This window comes from Helicoverpa armigera, chromosome 11 (genome assembly GCF_030705265.1).
Source record: "Helicoverpa armigera isolate CAAS_96S chromosome 11, ASM3070526v1, whole genome shotgun sequence".
Lineage (NCBI taxonomy): Eukaryota > Metazoa > Arthropoda > Insecta > Lepidoptera > Noctuidae > Helicoverpa > Helicoverpa armigera.
In genome coordinates, this window is record NC_087130.1 from 9,139,362 (window position 1) to 9,156,139 (window position 16,778).

Here is a 16,778-nt window from a genome sequence, read left to right on the forward strand (position 1 = left end):
TAGTTGAAAAATATATGGCTATACCTGGTCACTGCAGATACGGTTAATGGGAGTGAACGGTTATAGTTCCATTTTCATTGTGTTTGTTGTGGATATTATAATAGAAGTTTTATGAAAACGTGTATTTGTGTTTGTATTACCGTTTTTGTACTACGTGTATTAGTTAAATCCAGTTTTCGACGTCTGTAGACGTCTTTAGCATCTTGGGGAGATTCAATATAGACGCAATAACGGTTGACCAATAGATACCTTTTACTTTTGATGTACTTGGGATCATTCTGGTCGGGGTTTAATAGTTGAATAAAACAAAAATAGTTTTCGCATTATCTTCATATTAATAGATATGAAAAACGTAACTTGTCATAAATAATATTTTACATTTCAGAACTCGCAATGTCAAAAATATGAGCGAAATTATACAACTTGGTACATTGAGAACGAGAGAATTTTACAATAAATAGAAAAAAAATGATGGTGAAGCGACTCATTCATTGAAATAATCAAAAACCCATTTATTCGTCGAAGAATTAGCCTAATCTATCAGTCATTTGAACATAATTTGTATATAATTTATATAAAACATCAAAATCAATATTGCTTTTTCACACTTGTTTGCGTCCTATATGACAATGGACGATCGTAATTGCTTGTGTCAATGTCAAAGATCATTAATGTAAAACCAAAAAAAAGATTGCTAGCTAACTTCCTAGCGAAACCTTCATATTAATTTAATACCTAATGAATTACCACTTAAACAATTACACATTCAGATGAACAACATGTATAATTCACACATAATATAGGCATTTTAAGGTACTCAATAATTTCACATACGCACATTGAACACATTGTAATAACTAGCACATTTTAAGTCAATATTTTAATTAACATTTAACATGATTTAAACTATCCAATTGTTTGGCAAGCAAGTGTGAAAACACTTTTGTCAGAACATGAGTGCAAACGAAACATTTTATACAATTACTAACATCATTTAAATTAAATTACACCGATCAAAGTACCAAAATAATGTACCTACAATTTTCGTGTTCGAAATATTAACAATAACATAATGTAATGAGCGACAAACATTTATTAAGCTACCTGGCTCTATATACATAATTATATATTGTTATACATATAACTTTTCATATTAATTCGCAATAGTTCGCACTTGGATTTTGTATCACAAGTTAAACCCAGTATACTGTTCATTTAATTACGTAGTATTTAGAAAGGCAACAACATCACATTTATTTGAATTAATATGTAAAGTTAGCGTTTACATCAGATGCATCAATGTAGGTTGATATCACATCAGTCTAACTGATAGTTTGGGCTGCGAAATAAGCGGAGAACAGACGAAGAATGAAGAATAATTTTAAGAACATACTATGAAAGAAACATAAATGAATACCAAAAAATATTAACTTCTGAACTTTCAACTTTTGAAAGACTGAATTTATCTTAAAGATTGAACCATTCTAAAAATAATGGTGAAACATGTCCGCTAATCCAGCATAGATAACATTTCTTCGAAATTCCTATCCGTTCACCGCTTATTGTGAAGCCCAACGAAATAATGTCAAAGAATACACAATTTTATAGAAATGGAAGATATTATATTTGCATAGCGTTGGCATCAAGTATATTTATTTTATTAATAAAATATAGCCCAAAAGCAGTTATTCTGAAGGTAAAAGTATTAGAATTAGTTATCTACATACAGTCATACATTCAATGCGTTATCAAAAGCTACCTGTTATATATCGCCGTTGTCTTGAGACTCGCGCTTGACGAAAATACGAAATCCATTTATTTCTTCAGTATTTATTTACAAGTGAATTTATTTTTGTAAATATATTTTCATGATATTTAGGATCCAAAATGTGAGTTCGTATTTTCGTATTCAATTTATTTACTTTTCATAAGTCCGACCGTGGATATGATAGATGGAAAAACTTTAAATATAAAGTTATTTATTAAACTTTAAGCCGTATTTTGAGCTTGATATTTTCTAAATATAAGCAGACTAAAGCTTAACGATATAAGACACATGAAACATCAATAAAAGAGACAATTTATAATAGAAAAAATATTTTTCGAATTGGTAACACCGATAGTAAAATTGACTGTGTTACCGCACTTCACTAGCCAAATCCGTCGTATAAACGTTGAATTTAGACTAAAATCAGCCATTCCAAAACTTAACTGTATACAACAAAGTACACATGAGTATTTTAACCGCACCAAGGGGTACGAACCTACACAAAATACAATCAATACTGATTTTGAGAAATGACAAAAATATGACACCCACTGTCGGACAATTCGACCGATAAACATGATTCCAATATACACACGCATACAAAACGGCCGCAATATCAACAACTAACTAAATTACACTATTGTAGTTTAACTACATTTTCCGCTAGTTTCACAAAAATATCCATTTTGCGAGGGGATCTAGCACCTCTGTCGTTGGAAACGCGTATCGTATTCTTTGGGAGAGATACTCGTCAAAATGTTACATATACATGAATGGTATGAAATGTACAGTTACTGTGAGATAATTAAATTAAAAAATAAATAAATTCAATAACACTCCTCGTCGATATAACAATTTGTGAACTTATTTATGTACAATTAAATACTTAGAGCTAGACGTAGTGTCGTAATATCATAAGGTTTATGACTGGATAACTCACTGTCGCGCGCGACTGAATCACAAGCGTTACTATAACTAAACAGACACTATCGTTTCATACGTTTGTGTCTGCGGCCCTTGTGCCATTATGAGAAGTCGTTAAACTGCGCCAGAGCCGTCTTCACTCTGAAACAAATGTTAAATCTCAAGTCACGTGAAACAATGTCACTTACCAAACTTGATGCCAGTTTTCCCCTTAAATTATCAGGGTTTGCAAAATTGAAGATTCTATTGAAAGGTGTACCAAAGATCGAAGTATAAAAATAAGTTTGTAAATGAAGATTCTCATACCTTGGTGAAGCAATGGGAGTGTCGCAATTTTCTGAGCTATAGGGTGAAAAGTTTGGGCTACAGTTAAACAGTATGGATGGTAAGTCTCACTTGTCGTGCAGATGCGCGGCGTCGTGCCTTGCGCGCAGCAGCTTGAGCGCGCGCAGCACGCCGAGCTCGGCCCCGCGCCCGCCTCGCCGCGCCACACCAGGTAGCAGGGCTACTGTGTATACTCACTTGTCGTGCAGATGCGCGGCGTCGTGCCTTGCGCGCAGCAGCTTGAGCGCGCGCAGCACGCCGAGCTCGGCCCCGCGCCCGCCTCGCCGCGCCACACCAGGTAGCAGGGCTACTGTGTATACTCACTTGTCGTGCAGATGCGCGGCGTCGCCTTGCGCGCAGCAGCTTGCGCGCGCAGCACGCCGAGCTCGGCCCCGCGCCCGCCTCGCCGCGCCACACCAGGTAGCAGGGCTACTGTGTATACTCACTTGTCGTGCAGATGCGCGGCGTCGTGCCCTGCGCGCAGCAGCTTGAGCGCGCAGCACGCCGAGCTCGGCCAGGCGCGCCTGCCGCGCCGCCGCGCCCGCCTCGCCGCGCCACACCAGGTAGCAGGGCTACTGTGTATACTCACTTGTCGTGCAGATGCGCGGCGTCGTGCCTTGCGCGCAGCAGCTTGAGCGCGCGCAGCACGCCGAGCTCGGTCAGGCGCGCCTGCCGCCGCCGCGCCCGCCTCGCCGCGCCACACCAGGTAGCAGGGCTACTGTGTATACTCACTTGTCGTGCAGATGCGCGGCGTCGTGCCTGCGCGCAGCAGCTTGAGCGCGCGCAGCACGCCGAGCTCGGCCAGGCGCGCCTGCCGCGCCGCCGCGCCCGCCTCGCCGCGCCACACCAGGTAGCAGGGCTACTGTGTATACTCACTTGTCGTGCAGATGCGCGGCGTCGTGCCTGCGCGCAGCAGCTTGAGCGCGCGCAGCACGCCGAGCTCGGCCAGGCGCGCCTGCCGCGCCGCCGCGCCCGCCTCGCCGCGCCACACCAGGTAGCAGGGCTACTGTGTATACTCACTTGTCGTGCAGATGCGCGGCGTCGTGCCTTGCGCGCAGCAGCTTGAGCGCGCGCAGCACGCCGAGCTCGGCCCCGCGCCCGCCTCGCCGCGCCACACCAGGTAGCAGGGCTACTGTGTATACTCACTTGTCGTGCAGATGCGCGGCGTCGTGCCTTGCGCGCAGCAGCTTGAGCGCGCGCAGCACGCCGAGCTCGGCCAGGCGCGCCTGCCGCGCCGCCGCGCCCGCCTCGCCGCGCCACACCAGGTAGCAGGGCTACTGTGTATACTCACTTGTCGTGCAGATGCGCGGCGTCGTGCCTTGCGCGCAGCAGCTTGAGCGCGCGCAGCACGCCGAGCTCGGCCAGGCGCGCCTGCCGCGCCGCCGCGCCCGCCTCGCCGCGCCACACCAGGTAGCAGGGCTACTGTGTATACTCACTTGTCGTGCAGATGCGCGGCGTCGTGCCTTGCGCGCAGCAGCTTGAGCGCGCGCAGCGCCGAGCTCGGCCAGGCGCGCCTGCCGCGCCGCCGCGCCCGCCTCGCCGCGCCACACCAGGTAGCAGGGCTACTGTGTATACTCACTTGTCGTGCAGATGCGCGGCGTCGTGCCTTGCGCGCAGCAGCTTGAGCGCGCGCAGCACGCCGAGCTCGGCCAGGCGCGCCTGCCGCGCCGCCGCGCCCGCCTCGCCGCGCCACACTAGGTTGCCGCACACGAACAGCGCCGCCTCCTGCAGCTTGCTCTCCGGGTGCGCCTGCACATACATTCACTCGCACTCAACACCTCATGTCCTCCCAGCGGAGCCAAGAGTTACCGCGGCCCTGGTACATAAAAGGCCTACGACGGAACACGACGGTTCTTAGTCAGTAAGAGTCTGACACTCCCTCAGCGCTGCTAACCCACAGCGGGAGGGGTCATTTGATCAACCGATTATCGAGTACGGGGGCTGTTCTCATGTACAGAGACTAGCCTGCGCAGGACATTAAAGCACAGGCATTTGCGCAGACACAGGTGCACTCTCTATTCCTTCACTCCAATGGCCCGATGGGACGACGATCCGACATGACCGGAGAGAGATCCGACACTCAAGACATATAGTCCCCAGGCCGCGAAACAATTTTTTTTTTATACATACAAATGTAAGACTTTGTGAGTGCCTTTTTTGCGATGAGTCCGACCAACTTTTCTAATGCGTAGTTTGGCCCTGCTGCGTTTCTGAATGCTTAATTCTTGGAATTATCGATATGACATCACTATTCCTCTTCGTACTATGTGGTGAGATATTATTCCCCATTTCCCTAACATAGTAAAACCTATAGACAATACATCTTAGTCAGGCTACTTTTTCTAAAATAATAGGAATTGGTAAGTGGTATGTCAATTTAATATATTTAAATAATGCACGTGAATGTTTAAGTTTATTCAGACAGAAATTAACAAAATGAATAAGTGCCTACCATTATTAATATTTTTTTCTCGTATCAACTAAACATATTTGTCGGACAAGTCGAGAGAGACATAATGACATCTTATCGATATTTTCCGGATGGTGGACAATCCATACGCAACATGATCTTTGTCGGATAAGTTGACCACAATATTGAAAGTAACTCTATTAAACATATTTCAACAAATAAAAATTGTATGTACGAAGAGGAACAGTGACGTCATATTGACATTTTCCGGATGGTGGACACTCCATACGCAGCATGATCGTTATCGGACAAGTTGACCACAATATTGAAAGTAATTTTATTAAACATATTTCAAAAACTGAAACTTGTATATGCGAAGGGGAACAGTGACATCTTATTGACATTTTCCGGATGGTGGACAATCCATATGCAACATGATCTTTTTCGGACAAGTTGACCACAATATTGGAAGTAACTTTATTAAACATTAAAAAAAATAACTTGTATGTACGAAGAGGAACAATGACGTCATGTCGACAATTCCAGGAATAAAGCATTCTAAAACGCAGCAGCGTTAAACGCATTAGAAAAGTTTGTCGGACTCAATGCAAAAAAGGCACTCACAAAGTCTGTATAGCACCCAAATAAGGTATCTGTCCGCTTGGAACCACCTACTGGGACTAATTTAAGAAATCCCACCAGAAATCACATGAAAATTACACTTATATCCTGCCGTTTAATATCAGTCCAGTAATTTTTACACTTACTTAAGAACTATTGTATATTAGGTATAAGTTTAAAGATAGACACATAGTTACAAAAACACAGACAAGAAGCGACTCACATTCATTCCATTCACACATATTCGAAATTCTATCAGTAACTTAATCAAGAACGAGCGTTACAAGCTCGATTATCGATTATAAAGTATCAAGTCGACTCGATCCAGTCATTCGCTCAGTTTACATGAACACATACCTTCCGTCGTCTTTTCAATCGCCCATTGTATCGCTCTCGTCACGTACTCGGTCGATGTTTGCCCCCAGGACCGATTGGATGCCTGGACCTAGGGCCAACATCCCAGTATCACCCACGACGTTATTGCAAAAATGAATTTAAACATTCATTTAAGTAATAACGTCGTGTTTTAAATTATTAGGGTTGTATGATTGCGGGGAAGGAGCTTTGTTAAATACTGAAGTTTCACATGAAGTTTATGAATTGCTTACAGAAGCAATTATAATGAATTTTATATAAATTTATGGTCGTCATTCACACCGCCTTTCATATATTTTCACTCCTTCTAGCCTTGTGGACCATTCGGGTAAGATAATTTTAATATTTACTTTCATTTTATTGGGAATAATGCAAATAGGAGTTGCATTCTACTTGAATTCAGTTCACTATCATACTTCTCACGATCATGCAACACACACAAACACAAATAATTATAGGTAATTGTATGCAAAATATTTCCAAATAAAAACAATTATTTGTTCAAAATTGTTCCAGTACTTTGAATTAACCACAAAAAGAAATCGACAAATATCTGCTGTATTGTAGAGCATAAATTCGCAAAGCATTCATGCAGGGTATGTAGTTTTTTTAAGCGTTCAAGGTGATCGCTTTATTTTAAAGGCGTATGATTAAGGTCAAGTTCTGAAATTCAAGCTGGCGGGGGCTACATGTAGTCGTAAAAGCAACATTTCGTAGCAACTAATTACGTTAGTACGTAGTTACGTTGTAATTAAACAGGTATGTGTAACATTTGACATAAATAAAGAATTATTATTATATCAAACAGTTTGTTACTATTTAAGATCTGTAGAAATCAAAACATTATGAAAAAAGATACAGATGTGACCTAAAAAGTTTGTCACAAACAAAGCACAGTATTACAAAAATATCGATAGTAAAATTAACCACAGCCCTAACTGTGACATAGCCTAACTTCAGATCATCACAAGGTATCTAAAAATAATATGGACTCTGTTCCCAACGAATTATACTCTAGTACAGTTCGCACCAAATACCTTTTTAATTCTGTAATTAGCCATTTGAAGCCCCACTCTTGCTCAGCATTATTGTTAATAATTTATGTGATTTCAACAGTAGCCAACTTCGGACCAGCAAAACTTCTTCGAAAAAATACGCAAGTAGTCAAATAGCTAACTTCAGAATTACAAAGTTAACTGGCGCAAACTGGTATAGAGCGGAATGCTTACCAGATAGTCGACAAGTTTTCTGAGCACATCTTCGTTGGCCATGATGAGATCCTTAGCCTTTTCTCCGTCGCCAATGTTGCCCAGGATACATAACGCTTGTTCTTTCACCTCGGCTGGGTACGAACCTTCTAGAACTACTATCACAGCCTAGTGAAGGGAGAAGAAAAAATATGACCAGTTAATGAAAAGTAAATAAGTACTTTGATTTGTCTTAAGAGGATAATGAAGTAGATATATAAATTATTTTATTTAGATATTTAGTTAATTAAAAATAACAAAATATATTTACGAAAAGATTGGCATGTTTAAACTTTATTTAAACTTTTTAATTTTTTTTGCAGTATGCTTGGCAAGATGAAAAGGGTGTTACTATCGGGTGAAATCATCTTACTGCGAAAGAAGTATGTATAATCATTTACACCTAGTGTCCTTACATCAGCCAAATAACTGTTAGAAATACCGAAACCTAAATAAACCAAATACCGAGTCGTGCGCGCGCGCTGCTTTATATAAGGTCCACAACTGACACATCGACGGTGGCGCCGTCATACTTATAAGTATACGGCTGGTTATTGTTTGGTTTGAATTAAGTGATTGTTAAATGGTATAACTGGGCGTTATTCTCATAAAGTTAAACTTGTATTACCTGCATGACCTGCTCGGAGTAGTCGGTCATGATGGCGTCGATGTGGTGGCGGGTGGACAGCAGGTTGCGCAGCAGGCCGAGCGTCTTCATGATGACGCGCGTGTCGGCGTCGCCCAGCAGCCGGAACATCTGCTCCGTGCCCAGGCAGCTCAGGATGCGCTGCTTCACCTTCTGTTCCGCCTGGGGAGATCAACAGGATATGTATTGAAAATCAGCAGTCAGAGTTAATTTCAGTTATACTCTTAGGTACTCTTAGCGGACCCAGTGCAATAGGTTTCACCAGGTCCTGCCCCTCAAATGTTAAATTGCCTTTTTTTATGGGAAATCATTAAATTACCCCTCCCGCTGTGAGTTGGCAGTGGAAACTCTTTCGAACAATCCTGCAGCCCCGGAAGGAAATGTTAAATCCTAAACAGCGGGATTGTTCGAAAGAGTCACCGCGGCACTGGTACATAAAAGGCATAAGGAGGAACATGGTGGGTTTTCGTCAGTAAAGGTCTGACACTTCCTGCCACTGCAACCACAGTGGGAGAGGTTTGATGATTTCCCAACAAAAAAAGGTACTCTTAGTGGAGAGCTACATTGGGCACAAAGGAGAAAATGCCTGCTCCTCTTTTATATGAGAAAAGAAATACGCAAATGAAATAATGCACTTTTTTAAGAAAATATATTCGAATATAATTTCGTGGGTGTAAGTGTAATTAAAATTTATTATATGTGTTATGTGTATTACCTGAAAAGCCATATTCATTAGCGCCCAAATTCCGTTCAATCTCAAGGCAGCTTCGGGCCTCTTCGTCAAATTACACAACATTTCTACTGCACCTACGAAAAATACATCATTGTATTACTCTATATACCAACATTTTATATACCAACTTTTAAAATCAATCACAAATATACCAACATTTGACTAAACCTCCAAATGTTGGTACATGTACCAGAAATGACTAGTGAAGTTGGTCACCAACCTTGATCCAACATTGGTTCTTTGGCCGGAGAGAATTCTAGAAGTAAATTGCAGAGCGTTGATGAACCGACTGTGAGTAGTTCTGTTCCCGGCGAGTCCGTTAGTAATTGCATAAGGGGCTTCCATACGGCATGGTCCTGAAATGAAAGAAAATTAATATAGTTCAGTTTTAATATGAACTTTATGCCTATAGCAATAAAGCTCAAATTTTACTTCAGACAACTATTTAATATGAACTTTAGTCTTATAGCATTAAGTTACAATTTGTGTTTTTGTCTGTTGTTTACCTGAAATGTTGTCCTGAGTTGTTGCACAGATCTTGATAATGAGTGTAGACATCTGACTGCTGCTAATCTTACCTAGAATAATAATTACTTATAAATACATTTTCATTGTATTTAATGCTCACAAAAATAACGAGAAATTGTATGTTTTCCACTGATGAAGCATGAAGATACTAGGTAAATAGTAACAGTTATTTTTGTTATAGGTTCAGAAATGGCAATGTATGAAATATTTATAAGAGATTGTACGACGTAGTCCCCACGGGACGCGTGTAAAACCACTGGCAGATCAAAATCTTGATACTCACCGAAGCCTCCGGGTTATTCATGCCATTAACAACATGGACCATCAACCCATGTGTCTCAATGATCCTCTTGCGAATATCCTCATCATTAGCGCCGAGCGACGCGAAACATTTGAATGCGCCTTGCTTAGCTGCCGGAGATTGGCAGTTGACTATCTCTGCTAGTGACGTCATGAGGTGGTTAGATATCGCTGCTAGCCTTTGGAGGGATGTGTCTACCTGGAATTTTTGGAAATATAAAATATTTGTACATTACATTAGGTAGATTGAACACTGAGGTGGTTGAAATAACGATTTACATAGTGAGTTGCTATTGTTTTTCCGAGTAAAAATCACATATTTGATGCCTGATTCACTATTATGCCTTTATTTGAATGAGTATTATTACGACGATTAAGTAACTGCCTAATTTTCAAAATTCTGTTCTGTTAAATTCAATAAGATGCATTAGACAGCTTCAGGATAGACAAGCGAGCATTATACACCTATTTATATTTTTGACATGACATACAACTTATTTAAACTACCAAGACCTCCCAATCAATTGATACCAAAGAAACACTAAATCTTAGACTATACTTAGTATAATAAAATAAACTGCGTGTTTTACTATTATTGTCCACCATAAAACGCGAAGATCTTACACTATTCAACAATAAAATAATAAATAAAATTCGTGTTCTACTGCCATGAATAACATTGTTCTTACGTGAGGCAAGTGTAGCATACCTCTGCTAGATAAGCTAAGGTCTCGGCGGCGGACGCTCGGATGTCTTCCGGCATGTCCTTCGTGCACAGCCGGGCGAGGCACGGGAGAGCGCCGAATACCACACTGAAATGGAATAGAAAATAGTGTTATAGATAACTAACTTCTGCGAAAAGTTTTAGTTGCAGCTACTCCGTGCACACGGATAAAAAGTGGCCATTCGAGAAATGAGTTATCGAATGCCGGCAGAATTTTTCAAATCGGTCCAGCAGTTTGAAATTGTGTTCTGTGTTTCTGAGTTAAAGCAAACAAACTCTTCAGGTTTATAATATTAGTATAGATCGGGTAATAGAAGATACATATTAGCTATGAGTTGCCAATCACCAATTATGCTACAGACGAAAGTTTCAAGTAAGCTGGTGGAGTATGTATATAACTCGCTTTTGACTTATTAAGTTTCCTAACCCTATTTCATTCTTTGTCGACAGGGAGAAGTGCGAGCAATATGTATACTAGATCACGTCTAAACGCACAGAAATAGCGAGACAAAATTAAATGTTCTTAAGTATTTAAAAAAAACAATCAGTTTCGCTGCCAAACAACAAAGAAAAAGTCTAGTATCTATTAAAGTAAATGTTATCTCATAATATTCAGTGTTGTTGAATGCATGCATGAGATGCAATTGGTGCATTGAGATGTATATTTGTTTTGAAATTATTTGATAACCCATAATAACCCATTTGACCCATAATAATGCACTAATCCAATCCGAAGTTTAAAACAAAACATCTTGTTGACAAATCTTTCTCATGTTATCATTTATAATTGAAGAAAACTATTCTACTCATTTTATTGTCATTGTCTTATAGATAGATTATACACCAACTAAATTAATTACACATTAAACAGGCTACATAATATACCTGATACAAAAAATAGCTACTTCTCGTCTAATTGAACGACGGTTAGTGCCAAAGCAGTTTATTGTAACGTAACAACAGTAGGTAATAAGATTATGTGGGATTAATCAGTAGTAGGTACGGTATTTATTTGTATAAACTTGTTTTATACCTAGGTCATTATCTATTTAATGTAGAATGTCTGACAGCAAACTGGATAGTAAATATTTACTGGTTTCATCGGTAGAATCTATACTAAAATACTTATAAAGCTGAACAGCTATTTGGAACTACTGTTCCAATTTTAAACATTCTTTCAGTTATCGATTTTTTGACCATTTACTGAGGAATACTAGAGGCCACTAGTTCCTATGTTAAAGCCGCTGGCTAATATACTGTAGAAAATAATAATAAAAAAATTCCCAACCCTCGTATGTTACGAATTCCAGGTGTCCATCAATACAACTTTACATCAATTCACACTACATAATACTCACCGAGCATCATCAGCAGGCAAAGCATTAGCTCGATGCATGAATGTAAGGCATCTTGCGGCACCCATTGCCACTGGTAATGGCTTGTCCCGACATACCAGTGTTGATAACAGCTCTGGGATTGTTTTGTCACCATGCCTGTTAACAAAATCACCAGTTTTTATGTACACGTTACAAAAGATATCCTAGGAAAAAAACTATAGAAATATACGGCCTAAATATCAATAGATGAAAAGGTTTGAGCTCAGCGCATATCGATCGAGAGAAGTAATTACAACGTAGAGGACTTTTATAAGACACTAGAAAATCAACTTTAACTTGACAGAAATAAAGTGCACAACTATATGCTTCAAGTTAATGATCTACATATTAACATTGATGTTTTTACATGTTGTTTTGGTGAATTCGCAAGGGAATTATTATTTATTTTATATTACAAAGATAATAGGTAGTATATAATTTTAACTTTAGTGGAATACTTAGACGTAATAACATGATTGTAAATAATTTAGTTTTTAAATAGTTTTTAGTTCTTAGCTGTCGTATTAGGATAAGAGATCCTGTAAAGATAGTTTAAGGTGTTTATAAATAAATAAATAAGTTAACAAAACTGCTGCAACCCTGAAGTTTACGCGGGAATCCCCGTGCGGCCATGTTGTAACTAGTTGACTTACTAGTGCCCTGTAAAAATCCTCTCCACTGCGCTAAATCTAGTTTCAAATGAGGTTTTCATTTCATTCATAGAAATCAAAGTTTTCAAAACACAACTTTTTTTTCTATGAAAGAATTAAACAATAGCGTATTTATTTTGTAAGCTTTCACTCAAGCAAGTGCTTTCACTAAGGACCCCCAGATTTTGCTGCGACTATATTTCAACATGCAGTTAAGATTTGGTTAAAACAAATTATTCGCGATTTGTCTTATTTGTTATTCAAATGCATCCCTTTCTTGGCAGCAAACAATATCCGGTGTCAAAGTCAAATCAATGACAAAATTGTTATGCGGACATCTTACAACCAACAATAAAATGTTAACACCATTGAATTGAATAAACAATGCATAGTTTTGGGAAGGTATGCGGTGCACCTATAGGATAGCTATATTCTAAAAGACAACTATTGCCAGATAATTAGTACGAGACTGGTAGTTAGATGTGTGTCCTTTTAATAGATTCTGTTTACAAGGAATCAAAAGTATAACAACAATTAATATTGAATCTACTTTCACCTATTTACTTGCAAAGTTTATGTCTAACTACACATGAGTAGTAAATATGTCTCTTTTATCTGTAGGTCAAATTAATTTGAACTATCTTGTAATCTAGGAAGTTAGAAGAGTAACAACATAATTAAATTAGTGATGTGTTTGTAACTTATATTCTATCAGAATGTTGTTTTAATAGCGAAAACTATTAACTAGCAACAATAGACAATCGTTAACATTACGGAATTCTTTATTTGATGGTTGATGGAAAATACACAGTACCTACAGCAAATACCTAGCGTTTATTTACCAGGACAAGTATATAAAACTCGAAGTAAGTATGCAGATAAATATGACAAAATATTTATATTTTTGCACTGAACCTAAAATGTAAGCTATTTTTAACTAATGTGATAACTAAATTAAATCAACTTGATCCCAGAAAGGTCAATGGAGTTCAACTTTTTTAAGAACACGTAATTTAACTTCCTTCAAGGCCAAGGCCACTATAAATTAGTTTTATTCAAAACTTTTTGTGAATCCATTCTGGGTACACCAGTTTGGGTATTCTTAGGCCTTCTTATTAAATGCCTAATAAAAAATGGGTCTCGCATAACTTTTCACAAAATTTGAAAGGCGACATTTTCCAATTTATTAATGTTGAAAAAGTTATTGACCTTTTGTAGAAAACTTACTGCCCTTGCATTTTTTTTGTTATTACAATTTTTTTTCCACTCTAAACTATACAGGCTACTTCATCAAGTGCTAGGAAAAAAATAAATGATTATGACCAAACTCAGTATGAAATACACACGACATATTTAAAAGTACCCACCTCGTATTCAGCGCAATATGCGACACATTGGTATTCTCAAAGCACATTGCAGCCAGTAAATCAAGCGCTGGCAGCGCAGGCGCCGCCGGTGGCGTGGCTGCTAAAAGCGCTGCAGCAGCCTCGCACGCTCCCGCGGCACATAACGCCTCTTGTTCCCCCGCGCCACCGCACCAGATTGAGAGGATACGGACCACGCACGCTCGGGCTGTTGGGGAACCTTCGCGGGCTATTTCTGTTAAAATAGAAAAGGATTTTAAATTAAAATCTTAAATTCTTAAGCTGTCCTGGGGAACCCAGATAAAACATAGCCCATTTTCAAGGCAGATAATGCAGCTTCATAGCAGTGAAAGAATTAATCAAATTGGTTAAGTAGTTTTGGAGCCTTTACAATACAAAAAAAATCTCTTTATGATATCTATTAGTATAGACTTCAAAAATGTGTGTCTTTAATGAGAAAGAATGTCATAACAAAATTCTTAGCACCATACATTTTTGTTGTTTAAAGTTTATGTCCTTCTATGGTGTGTTAAAGTATCGTCCCTTTAAAGTACCTTTAACGGTTATTTTAGCACTTTGACACTAATTAAAAACTGGTTCTTTTTTCACATGTTGTGATATGTTAAGGCAAGTTTGTCTTATTGTGGACAAAGTCAATATTCCTTAAATCAATGCGCATAGAATTTACGCCTACTTAGAATTCGAACAATAAACTTCATTGGTTCGGATGCATAATTACTACCTGATAAAACAAGTTGCTTTGCATTTGTTTTCAGCCATTCATGCTTACATAATAATTAGCATAATTACTGTGTTGTGGATGAACTGTTTTGCTTTAGACGTGAAACAGACCATTAGGTGCAAGCTATTACTGTGGTGCTAATCTAAGAGTGTTAAGCCTTTAAAAAATAGTTTTAATAATGGTTATAATATCTCCTTAATCAATTTGATCATTGCACACTTTTCTGTGTGTTATTTGAATATTTGTACCAAAATTCTAAAGTGAAATAAACTTTAGAACAGAGTTAGTTACTTCAGGTCTTAGTCTCAAGGCTAATGTCTGTTGTTTCAATTTCATAACAGAATTGTGTTTTGTTGATTAAGCAATATTGAAGTATTGCAAATGACCTTTGTAGACATAGAAAACATTCACTGAAGTGCTAGCACAAATAACCTTCAGCAAAACATAGATTTGCAATATTGCTTCATCTTTAATTACTTTATTGGTAACATTTTAACATCCTAGATATTAAATTGTAGACTTTTTACTACTTTTATTTAATACTAACTTGTTACTAGAAATCCATCCATAATGTAACGGTTCAAATGATAAATGAGTATGTCAATCAATTTCTTTTAATTGTTGCAATGCAAAGCGAATTCTGATAGCATTTGCTATGGATTAATGAAATGCCATAGTAATACTTTTCTATCTATTTAGTTCTACTGAAATAAGAGTTATACATAAAAAAAAGTTATATAAATTGACATTCTTTGGAAACTCACGTGTAAGCCTCGTTAGAAGCCTCATGTCTGCTGGCAAGGCTGATATAGGTGCAGGTGGGGTCATGAACACACTCCGCAGTGCACATAATCCAGCTTCTGCCAACTTTGTGCCAACCGGTGCCGTTTTGAGGAGTTCCACCAGCGCTGTGGCGGTACCTTGCTCTACTAAGGAGTTCACATTCTCTGTTGTGCCTTTTGCAAGTGAACCTGGCAGCAAAAAATCATAGTGAAAAATGAGGAAAAATGTTAATAGACAAGCTAGGTATTTTTTAACTAAAATTTAAAACTTTTTTTTTTGGGAATATTTAAATATGCAATAATTTCTATGATTTACACAAAAGGGCACCTGCAAAGCACTCATGCTGGCACTTAACCCAAGTAACACACACAATAACACAGTAATATAAAAAAAATGTAAGTAAGTACCATAGAAACGATCAAACATCCGAACTTACCGATTGTGATGGTGGCTTCAAGTCTTATGTTGGGGTCCAGCGTTTCATCTGACATTAGTTGCAGCAACCTCGGCACTACTCCTTGCTGTATCACCGAACTCTTCTGTCTGTTGCTGCCTATCACTGAGTTCTTCAGCGCCACTAAGGCCTCCACAACCTTAGGCGCATCTGACGAATACAGCTCGTCGATATACGAACGTGAACTTTCAATATCCTATCGGCAAAACGTTTTAGGTTAAGAACATAAATGCAAGCAGAAATAAAGTCCCAATTATAATATCTGTGTCAATAACTCACCATGAATACTGTTATTTGTTGCATGTTTTTATGTATATTTTACGCAGTATTGTTGGTAAAAATAACGTTCGAAATATCTTCCGAGGCCGAATACGCTGTCAACTCGCCACCTGTCATTGATTGAAGGATGCGTTCCTTCCACGACCGCGATTGTATGCTACACTTTTTTGAACGTAAAATAAGATTACATAAGTTACACGTTAATAAATGCGATATTGTATTTATTTCTTAAATTGCATCACTGCATGATTACTCAAAAGAAGAATAAGGTTATTTAATTTTATTAAAAAAGCGCTCGCAAATCTAACCATTTCTATCTATTGTCTTTGGTTGAGGCAAGCAGTAAGGAGGTCAGTGACCTCGCAATCGCAATGATAAACACAAGAAAAGAAAATTATATTAATCACATTCATTTCACAGTCAGAATAAAACAAAACCTTTCACGCCCACACCCCAGTTCATTTTTTTATCAAAGGCTATAGGTATCCAATGTAGGCTGTTTACCTATGTGTTGCGAGAGCAAAAAAAGT

General features: G+C 38.8%; 1 protein-coding gene across 2 annotated transcripts; it reads right to left on the reverse strand.

Moving 5' to 3' along the window:
• Positions 1-314: 314 nt before the first annotated feature.
• Positions 315-16,566, reverse strand: LOC110382442 (armadillo repeat-containing protein 8). Of its 2 annotated transcripts, XR_010276988.1 has the most exons (15): positions 16,249-16,566; positions 15,952-16,165; positions 15,497-15,703; positions 13,994-14,225; positions 11,959-12,093; positions 10,586-10,688; positions 9,860-10,075; positions 9,555-9,626; positions 9,269-9,404; positions 9,031-9,122; positions 8,298-8,477; positions 7,652-7,798; positions 6,405-6,492; positions 4,163-4,765; positions 315-2,833 (listed from the first exon to the last, which is right to left on the reverse strand). XR_010276988.1 is itself a non-coding variant. In XM_064037073.1 (13 exons), exons 1-13 carry the CDS (start codon positions 16,270-16,272, stop codon positions 4,592-4,594), a joined length of 1,932 nt encoding a protein of 643 aa, XP_063893143.1. In that variant the 5' UTR covers positions 16,273-16,557; the 3' UTR covers positions 4,577-4,591. The 2 variants fall into 2 exon arrangements, 1 of the variants encoding a protein (XP_063893143.1); XM_064037073.1 differs by lacking the exons at positions 315-2,833; positions 6,405-6,492 and having other exon boundaries at positions 4,577-4,765; positions 16,249-16,557.
• Between the last annotated feature and the right edge of the window lie 212 nt (positions 16,567-16,778).